The sequence below is a fragment of the Pteronotus mesoamericanus genome, unplaced genomic scaffold, assembly GCF_021234165.1.
Source record: "Pteronotus mesoamericanus isolate MK-2021 breed Mesoamerican mustached bat unplaced genomic scaffold, CSHL_Meso_final contig_68, whole genome shotgun sequence".
NCBI lineage: Eukaryota > Metazoa > Chordata > Mammalia > Chiroptera > Mormoopidae > Pteronotus > Pteronotus mesoamericanus.
In genome coordinates this window covers 50,659-60,731 of record NW_026555234.1, presented here as the reverse complement: position 1 = coordinate 60,731, position 10,073 = coordinate 50,659, and the positions used below count along the sequence as shown (strand labels likewise).

The following is a 10,073-nucleotide window of genomic DNA, read 5'->3' as shown; positions in this document are numbered from 1 at the left end:
CTCCCCTCAGGAGGCCGTTACACTCGACTAACATAAAAATACCTGTTATCTGTGGTAACTCGGGGAGGGGGTGCATGTGTGGTTTTTAAAGCCACCTCAACGGCGTGACACATTCTGGGCAATCCCTGGTCAGGCTTAATGTCTGACAATGAGATCGGAAGCACCATCGTTTAAAGAGCAACAAGTCTGTTCTCGGATCCCAAAATTCGTTCTTCCCGAACCGCTGGATGAGGAATGGCTTTTGGAGCGGCCCCCGGCGGCGCGGCCCCCCCGCACGCGGTGGAGGAGGTTCTTCGTGCGTTTGCCCGGTGACCTGCAGACCCACGAGACGCGCGTGCGCGCAGTGTTTACACAATTCCACCTTTACTGTAAAAACACAAACAAGGCAAACAGTGGAAATGACAGGCAGGACGATCAGTAAAACCCTCGAGCGCGCGGGCAGCGGGGACGCGGAGGCGGCTGCGCCCAGGCCGGCGCTCGGGCTCCGAAGGCGGCGCTGCCGCGGCGCCTGGGTTTTTCAACGGGCCCTTCTCACGGGGTCTCGGCATCTGAAATGGCGGCCGCCCTGCGGAGGCCGCGCGGATCCCGGACGCCGCCCGGCGCTGATGTCTGCGCATCAGGGGTGGCACACGGGCCACCTGCTCCCCGGACTGGGACCGCACACCTGTGCCCGAGACTGTGGCCATGCCCCCCTGTTCTGGCTGCGCCTCGACGAGCCCCTGAAACACCTGGGAAGGAACAGCTGTCTTCTCAAAACCGGCTTTAAAAAGGCTGGTCGGCCCTGGCCGGTGCGGCCCAGGGGACTGAGCGCTGGCCTGTGAACCGATGGTCGCGGGTTCGATTCCCGTCAGGGCCCGGGTCTGGGCCCCAGTAGAGGGTGTGCTAAAGGCAACCACACGCTGATGTATCCCTTCTCCTTCTCCCCCACTTCCCCACTCTCTAAAAATAAATGAATCAAATCTTAAAAAAATGAAAGCTGGCCAGGAAACAAAGTGGAAACAGGCAGAGCCTCCCCATCCCGCAGTGACGGGACAGGGCGTGGACAGGCAGCACCTGGCCTGCGCGCCGCTGCAGGGGACTGCGCGGGAGCCGCCTTCCCTTTCATCTGAGACACACCGAGCCCACCCCGAGCTCTTCACGGGCGGGGGGCGGGGGGGGCACGCCCCCTCTTTCTGCCTCAGGGCCTGCTGCGGACCCCCCTGTGCCAAGGGCGCTTGCTGGGGCTGGTGCATCCCTGGACCCACGCACAGGAGGGGCCACGGCAGGAGGATTGGGTGGGGTGTCCTGGGTGAGCGGCAGGGCTGCAGGGGGGGCGGCCTTCTGGGCTCAGGAGTGAGCCGGGCTGTCGAGGCGGCCACGCTGCTCTTGCTCTTGGTCTGGCTGGTCCTCCTCCTTCGGCTCCAAATCAAAGTTCTGTGGACAAGGCTGCGGGTGAGGCCTGGCCCTGCACCTGCCCACCTGCATATCCCCTCTGGGGGCGGGGCGCCTGCCCGCAGGAGCTGCTGGACCGGCCTCTGTTCTGCAGCCTCAGAAGAGAAGCCATTTCTGGGTCCCTCCTGGTAGCGGGGCGGACCTACCTCGAGCTCCTGCAGAACCTCGTCCATGAAGTCCCGGGAGTTCTGTTTGTAAGACACAGCCAGTCGGATCGCATCATTGAAGAGCTGGGGTGAGGGGGGCAGAGGAACCGCGCCTGTGGGTCCCGGGCCTGGGCCCGGCCTGCTGTGGGCCCGCGGGTGCTGTCCCACGTCCACGCAACGCTGCCTCCCGCACCATCAGCGCGGCTGCCCCGCAGTGCACCTTCTTCCCAGCACCCTGGCTCCGCCCGGGGCCCGGGGCCCACCAGCCCCTCTGTCAATAGTGACAGCGACCCCGCCTGTCACAGGCCCCGCCACAGCCCGTGCTTGCAGGGGCAGCCTGGTCCCTGCGTCGTGCAGCCGACCTTGCCGGCCACGTCTGCCGCCATCACTACCTTCACGACGTTGGTGCCGTCAGCAGCTGAGACGAAGTACAGGGGCAGCGAGAACTTCCTGGCAAAGTTGAAGCTTTTCTGGGTCATCTTCATGTCGGCTGCGGGGGAAGGCAGGGCACCAGGCTGCCCGTCAAGGGAGACGGGCCGGCGGGCGGGTCATGGCCCCTGTCCAGAGAGCGGGCTCTTTCTCGGGAGGGAGGTGACAGCATGTGACTGAGGGCTGCGTCTCGGAAAGGAGGATGAAGGTTTGGGGCCCCTGAAAACAGGAGGATGAGTGTGGTGGGCCCCCCAGGAACTGCGGACACCAGAGGCAGGGGCGGCCCCACCGTCGATTTTATTGGCCACCACGATGCAGGGGATCTCCGGCCGGAACTCCCGCAGCTCCGCGTACCACGTGCTCAGGTTCTTGTAGGTGACCTTCCTCTGCACATCGAACACCTGCGATGAGCAGAGGGAGACAGCTCAGGGGGATGACGGGCCCCACACGCAGCCAGGTGAGTTGTCCCCACAGGCTGGTGGGCGTGGGAGCACGTCGCAGGCTTGGGCTCCGAGGGGCAGCCCCCACCCCGACCACAGGGGCGGCGCCTGTGCCCGCCCTTCTCAAGAACCTCCAGTCCCGGGACCCCCGTCCCAAGAGGTGTTTCCGAAGTTTGCTTCCCCGGTCACCTAATTTTATTTACCTGTTTTAACCAAGTTGTATCTTACTAATTGTTAAAATTGTAAACTTTTCCCCTTAGTCTACTGTTTTTATCACTAAAACTTTTAAAATTCCTTTGTAATAATTTTGAATGTTTCCAGATTTTACCTTGAGTTACTATTTACTTTTAATTCTAAGCTTTTGTTTAATCTTCTGTCCAGTTTGTATTTTAAACTTTTTAGAGGTAATTTTATATTTTATGATTTTGCAGCTTATCATTTTTTAAGTTTTTGAAGTGTAGTTTTTTCCTGCTTTGGGACTGCCGGGGGCTGGCCCCGTGCAGCAGGCTGGGGTGCCCGCAGCCCAGGAGGGGTCCGAGAGGACCCCCGAGACGCGTCAGAGGCAGGAGCAGGTCGCTCCCCGAGGGAGGAGAGGTGTGCGCAGAGCCGACAGGGATGGCGGGGACCCCGGTCCGGGCTCTCACGTGCCCCCAACATTGGCAGCGCCAGCCTTCAAGCGTGGCTTGTGGCACGACCCTCACTGCCATACTGTCACCCTCTTTGGTTCTGTCCCCTTACAGGTACCAGTTAAAAGTTTGGAAAATGTCAGGGGCTTTTGTGCTTAAGGGACAGCAGGGCCTGAGAACGGAGCCCGGGAGCTCAGGGGCAGGCCCTGAAGGACGCAGGCGACACGAATCTCCTCCCCCGTCCTGGCTCTGCCACGGCTGCGTCTCATGCCGTCGTGACAGCAGCAGCCCGGCTGCGGGGTGCACCGCGGGCGCCCGTGTCCTAGACACCAAGGTGAAGGCTGCGGTGGGGAGAAGGGGCTGGTTCGGGAAGGAAAGTCCCGTGAGAACCGCAGGGTCCCCTCAGCCCCAGCGTCTGTCCCTCGCCAGCAGCACCAGGGGGGCGGTCGGGGAGGCCTCGGGGGCCCCTCCGTACCGCTGGGCCCCTTGTCCCCGCACCCTCAGGCCGGACTTGCCCGGAGCCCCTGCCGCCTGCAGCTGGTGTCGTACCATGAGGCAGGCGTGGGCCTTGTGGTAGTAGGAGGCGTGCATGCTCTGGAACCGCCCCTGGCCCGCCGTGTCCCAGAAGTCTGCAACGGGACAGAGCTCTGACGGCCCGATGGGGGCTGGAGGGCGGAGAGAGGCCGTGCGCCTCCACGCGGTCTCTGTGCAGAGCCGCGGGACAGGGGGACCCCGCAGCGCGTGGATGCGTGTGGTCAGGACCCGGGGAGCCTGCGTGTGCCCCCGGGAGGCTGGGAAACGGCTGTGTGCGCGTGAGTGGGAGAGAGGGGACACGGGGCCAGGAGGGCGGGGAACGCAGACAGGACGCCCAACAGGGAGAAGGCAGGCGCCCTCCTGGCTCCATCCCACGGGACGCAGGGCCCTCCAAGGCCAAAACCAGGCCGGCGCCCCGTGTGGTGCCGACGGCCAGGCAGGACGTGAGGCCTGGCCAGGGCAAGGCTGTCCACTCACCGGCAGTTGGAACCCTTTGTGGGCGAGGATATTCAGACCACGCCTGCTGCTGTGGACACCGGCTGACTCGGAGCCCCCGGCCAGATCCCCATGCTCCTGCCCCACCAGGCCTGCGGGCCCCCAGCGTCTCCCCGCCCCCTCCCCCAGCCCGAGCGTCAGGGGAACCAGCCTGAGCTGCTCACCCACAAGCACCGTCCTGCCGTCCACCGTGGCCGTGTGCTTGTAGAGGGTCAGGGCGTAGGTGGACAGCTGCTGGGGCCGACTGCCACCGGGTTAAGGAGCGAAGATGAACAGAAAGGGCGGGGGCGGGGGCGGGGGCGGTGCTGGCGTGCCAGAATGGGCCCTTTCTCTCCTTTCCTCTTTGGTGTCACTTAGATTTTAGACTGGACGGGTGTTGGACCAGAGGGCCGGCCTCCGATATTGCTGGCACCAGCTCCGTGGACAGCGAGGGGCAGGAGAGGCTAGAGTGTGTCCTGCCATCCGGGTCCAGCGGCCCTTGGAGCAGAGTGTCACAGACCGGCTGTCGTCAACGCCATCATGTGGTTGGAAAAGGCAACTTTAACTGGACGAGCACTCCCGGGAAGGAAGCCTCCATGTGCCAGGCAGCTGACCGGCTGTGACCTGCTGTCTGCCTGCGCGTGAGGCTCCGACAGGACACCTGAGGCTGCCGGGCGCGGGGCGGTGGACCCTGCAAGGCTGGGACCCGTGGGTCGGTGTAGGGGGAGATGCGGGCAGGTGAGGCGGGACATCTCAGGCTCCCCGGGGCTCTGGGCCTCCTCTCGCCTGAGGAGTTCTGCCTGGGCAGCTTGGTAAAGCCCCCAGCACCGGGCGGGTCCCCCTCCACACCTGCACGTGGCCATTCGTGGGAAGTGGGGCAGGCAGCCCGTATTTTATGAGGTCCGTTCCCACCAGAGGGTTTTTGAATATTTGGGAGCCCGAGCTTTGTGGTCAGAGAGGTGATCTGCAGGAGAACCCAGGCACCTGACCAGGTTCTGCGGCCACTCTGGCAAATCCTCCTGACGGGAAGCAAATCCGACACGAGTGAGCCCCCAACACGCAGCACCGAGCACGCGTGGTGCCACGCGGGGCGGGGAGAGGCCCGTGGGAGCCAGGCCGGGGCACCCTCCCACCCGTCCCTCATCGCTGGGCCTGGGGCGGAGGGGCGGGCAGTGGGGCGGGGAGGTGGGCGGGACACAGCCGTCCTTGAAGGATACAACCCGTCCATGAGGAACCTGTCCATGAGCCTGCGGGAGGGCGAGCAGGGCGGTCAGGCGCAGCCCCCAGGTCCCCGTCCCCTGCACCCCCATTCATTCCACAACCACGCAGGGCCCCCCTCCACAACCGCCCCGAGGGCCCTGGCTCCTCAGCAGCCAGTCACCAGCATCGGCCAAAGAACGAATGGCCATCGTCTGCGCTCTGCTGTGTGTCCACATGGAGACCCGTGGGAACTGACACACTCGATGTCAGCTGAGACCCCAGCGCTCAGACGCGGTGAGTGCATGCGGTGCGGCTTCTCGGTCAAATAGCATGATATTCAAAGCGTCCAACTTCCAGCAGAAAATCACTCCTCATACCAAGAACCAGGAAACGCTCCAACAGAATGCGAGGCCCTGGCTGCTGTAGCTCAGAACCAGAGGGTCACCGGTTCGATTCCCAGTCGGGGCACACGCCTGGGCTGCAGGCCAGGTCTCCAGCTGGGGGCGTGTGAGAGGCGACCGATCGATATTTCTCTTGCATATCCATGCTTCTCTCCTTTCTCCCTCCCTTCCCCTCTCTCTAAAAATAATGAAATCTTTTCCTAATAAAGGATGCAAAACGACAACCCGCAGGCGCCAACGCCGAGCAGATCCAGATGTGCGCCATCTGGCAAGGCCACTAGAGCAGCTTCCTAAAAACGCGCCACTGGGCACGGGCAGATGTGCTTGAAGGAAATGGAAGTATACAGTCTCCACAATGGACTATTTTTCAGCACAGAAATAAGGACCCAGTGCTGATAGGAAAAATTAATGTTGTTAAAACATCCGTATCGCCCAAAGCAATCCAAAGATTTAGTGCAATTCCAATGAAAATACCAATGGCATTTTTCACAGAACTAGGACAAATGATCCTAAAATACATATGGACCCACGAGAGACCCCCAGTGGCCACAGCAGCCTAGGGAAAGAGCAAAGTTGGAGGTATCGTGCTCCCTAATACCAAACAAGTCATTTCCACGAAAACAGCCTGGTACCGGCGTGAAAACACACACAGACCAATGAACAGAACAGGGGGCCTGGAAATGAGCCCTCGCCGAAGGGGCCAACCAGTCCGTGACAACGGAGGCAAGAACAACAATGGGGTGAAGACAGTCGCTTCCATAAATGGTGTCGGGAAAACTGGACCCATGCATGGAAAAAAAAGGAGCAGACCCCTTTCTTATACCACATACAAACTACAAATGGACTAAAAACTTACTGTAAAACCTAAAACTACCAACTCCTATAAGAAAACGGAGGCAGCAAACTGACATTGCTCTTCGTTTTTTGTTTTCCTGTCTCCTTGGGCAAGGGCAGCAGCAGCAGCAAACAAACGGCACCACTTCAGACTCCGCCGGGGGTGCCCCGGGTGCTGGGGCGCGGGTTCGCGGAGGCGGCCGGAGGCCAGCAAGGCCTCAGGCTGGGGTGCCCGACCGGCGGCCGCATGCGGCCCGGCCCAAAATCGTACGTTCACTGAAAACAGTATGAGACTGTTCTGTGACTGTGTGTCACGATGCATTTAATGCGTAGCCCAAGACAACTCTTCTTCTTCCAGTGTGGCCCCGAGACGCCACAGGCTGGACAGCCCTGCCTCAGAGTCATTCACAGCCCCCCGAGTCCAGGACATGTTGGTGGAAGATGAAGGTGGAAACCGGCGTGGTTCTGGAGCCCCGGGAGCTGAGGCCACACCGGACACCCGACGGCGGTGAGTCCACCCTCGTCCTTTGAGGGCATGTGCCCCCCGAGCCCAGCGCAGGTGCAGCAGGGCCCAGCCCCGCAGGCGCGCGGCCAGCACTGCAGGCCCCCTCCACTCCCCTCTCCGCCTGGGGGCTCCGCGCCGGCGCACGCAGGCACGGACGTCAGTGGAAAGAATAAACCGGTCTTTACGTTGAGTGTCATCAGTCTTCATTTTTATTGCCTTTCCTCAATCTCAGCGAGTCCCTCTAGGAAAAGGCATTTTTACCACCTTTACGCAACCTGCCACGGGTTGTGCTGGTCACGCCTGTCACACGTTCCTACAGTGTCCCCACTGCCTCCACCTTCAGTGTCTCAGTTCACACCACCCAGAGGTCTCGGCTCCCCACCCTGGCCTCCTGCAGCGGCCGCCAGGGCGCGCACGGGTGTGGACGGGGTCCCCTGCTCTCCCACCGGTTCCCCGGGGCTGCCCGTGCTCCCGCCACGGCTGCGCTCAGGGCTCCCACAGCTCCCGCGGCTCCGTGCTCCTCGCCCCCGGAGGACTTGGCTAACAGGACCCACTGAGGGTCCGGTCCTTCCTCCCACTCTCCCAACCTACTTGGACTTGCCCACAGCGCTGTCCCCCAGGCAGATGATCTTCACGTTGTCGTCAGCATCATATTTCTCCTGGTCCAGCTCACAGGGTTTGGCTTTGTCCCCAGCCATCAGCCCCTGGGTCCGCTCGGGGGAGGGGCTCTTGTCTGTATGGACAGGGCGGCAGGGGAGTGGATGAGAGGGGCCCAAGGCCACACGCACGTCCTTCTCTAGTTGCCACCACCCGGCTGCCACCTGCCGAACCGCGGGCGGTAATCTCGTCCCCACCAAGGTCCTCTCTGGCGGCTTCCGCTGTCGCCTCCATCCCCAGCCACGTGCGGCGCCACCGTGCCCGCTGCCACAGGGAGAGACCGTACAAGCTTTACCACAAAAGCTTTCTCACTTGTAAAACAGGAACACACTACAGTGGCTGTGTCGTACGATCGATGTGAGACACCGTCTGGCAAAGGCAGAGCTCTGGAATCCTGACTGTCACCGCTGAATGACAATGACAGTCCCTACCGGGGCCTCTGGATCCTGCCTCCTGCCCCGCACCCCCTTCCATTTCCCATCCAGTCAGCAGCTGCCCCGTCCCCTCTCGACGGCATCCTCACACCCATTTCTAGGGTTTCTCAACCTCGACTAGTTTCACCTGCCTCCTGAATGCCGAAGGCAAACCGGCGCCCCCGCTAGGACCGCTTCTCTCGGGGCCACACTCGGGTGCACAACTGCCGACCAGAGCTGCGCTGGGTCTGCGCCGGAGGCACACACCGCGCGCGAGCCGCAGACCCCGTCGTCCTGCGCGCGGACCAGGCAACACCCCGCTGCTCTCGCCGCGGTCCCTCTGCAAACGGTGCCGCGCACGGGCCGTCTCCGACGGGCACTGGCTGCGCCGGCAAGACTCGCGCGCGTCCGGGGACCAGAGACCCGGAGGCGGCAGCGTCTGTGCGGCTGCGCCCGAGAAGGGTCTGCGCACCGGCCGCGTCTGCGGGACAGCGCCCCGCGGGGCTCTCGCCTGCGCTCGGCAGTGGCTCCGCCTGCCTAACCCGGGCGCCCCTGGCCTCGCCCGCGCAGACCCCCGGCAGCCGAACGCGGCGCGAGCCTCGGACCCCGGCAGTGGTTGGTCTCCGGTCTCGCGACCCGCCGGCAACTCCTCCCTCCAACAAATCCTCGGGGGCAGCCACGAAGCCTGAGGACCGCGGCCCCGTCCGCTACGCGCCGCCCTCCGTCCCGCCACCTCGGCGGCTGCATCCTCCCGGGCGGAGCCGCGCGCCGCCCCGGGCCCCGCACCTGCTGGTACCCGTCTAGGCGGCCCCGCGAGACTCACGCAGCGACGCACTCTGCTCCCAACTCAGCCGCGTCGCGCCGCTGCTACGCAACCGCGCAAGGACCCCGACGCGGGCTGCCCGGCCGAAGGCCTAAAGGACCCCGCGAGGCGTGGCTGGCGCGGTGCCGGCGGGACGACCGCCGGGGGGACGCGGGGAGGACGCGGGGGCCGGCAGGCCTAAGGCCCCGAGAGGGCGGCGGGGCGGGCCGGGACTGAGCCCGGCCGCGGGCCTCGTGGGGTGGCGGCATAGCGGGCCTCGGAAGTGGGGGGATCCCAGGTGATGGGGCGGGACTCCAGTGACGGGGCACAGGACTGGCGATTTCTAAAGTTTGCAGTTTTCTTGACGGGGTGAATTTGAGCTAATCTCTCCACCCCTCGACGTCTGTGTTAACCAAGAATCGGGACAGCCGCGACCGAGCCAGAATCAGCAGGGGGCCCAGCGCTCCCGCGGCCCGGCCCGCGGCGCCCCTCGGGCCCGGGTGCGCACCTGCGCCGAGCAGGCGGGTGCCAGGCCGCCGGCGCTCCCAGGGCCCGCGGCGGCAGCCGAGAGCAGAGCGAGCTGCCCGCTGGGAGTGGAGCGGTCGGTGGGGCCGGCAAGTGCGAACCGGATCCGGCGCTAATAGCGTTGCGGGGCGGGGCGGGGCGTGGGAGGGGGCAGTATTTGAAGAGACAATAATGAGATTTCCACTCAAAGGATAAACAAAACCGTCTGACCGCAGGCAGAAAAATGACAGCACATTTACACAGACCACAATAAGTCGGGTGAACTCCAAAACAAGTGAGAAGCTATTGAACACAGCGAGACAGAGGTAATTATTAAACGAGCCAAACCAACGTTGGCAGCTGTCTCGCTGGTGTGAGCAGCGACGACAGGACCCCAGGAGGTGCGGTCTTTGAGGCCCTGAGACCCGCTAACGGGGACTCCGCGGAACAACGCCAGCCGAGGAGGCGGAGGTGCCGCTGGGACCGGGTGCCCGGCGGTCTGGGCGCAGCCGGTCTGCTGTGGCTGCGGCAAGTCCGACCCAGGCAGGGGGGCGGTGGGGTCCGGTTCAGCGGAAAGGGCTGAGTTCGGGCTCCTGTCAGGACTGGGTTTAGGGTTGGGGCCAATGAGTCGCTACAGGACACAAGGTGTAGGACTGGACTTAGGCTCCGTTTCAGAG

At 63.5% G+C, this 10,073-nt stretch overlaps 1 protein-coding gene across 1 annotated transcript; it reads right to left on the bottom strand.

Annotated features, from left to right (window-relative positions):
- Nucleotides 1-1,279: 1,279 nt before the first annotated feature.
- On the bottom strand, nt 1,280-8,902 carry LOC129077655 (rab-like protein 2A). The gene is made up of 9 exons (XM_054582197.1): nt 8,877-8,902; nt 7,612-7,753; nt 5,298-5,327; nt 4,266-4,345; nt 3,622-3,701; nt 2,296-2,407; nt 1,940-2,067; nt 1,578-1,661; nt 1,280-1,413 (listed from the first exon to the last, which is right to left on the bottom strand). The coding sequence occupies exons 2-9, from the start codon at nt 7,716-7,718 to the stop codon at nt 1,327-1,329; spliced, it is 708 nt and encodes a 235-aa protein (XP_054438172.1). The 5' UTR covers nt 7,719-7,753; nt 8,877-8,902; the 3' UTR covers nt 1,280-1,326.
- Between the last annotated feature and the right edge of the window lie 1,171 nt (nt 8,903-10,073).

Coding starts and splice junctions, on each gene's coding strand:
- LOC129077655 (XM_054582197.1), bottom strand. CDS start 7,718: ATGGCTGGGGACAAAGCCAAACCCTGTGAGCTGGACCAGGAGAAATAT. Junction 4,346..5,297: donor AGGTTCCTCATGGACGGGTT/GTATCCTTCAAG, acceptor ACCCGGTGGCAG/TCGGCCCCAGCAGCTGTCCA. Junction 2,068..2,295: donor GGTGGCCAATAAAATCGACG/GTGGGGCCGCCC, acceptor CTTCCCCCGCAG/CCGACATGAAGATGACCCAG.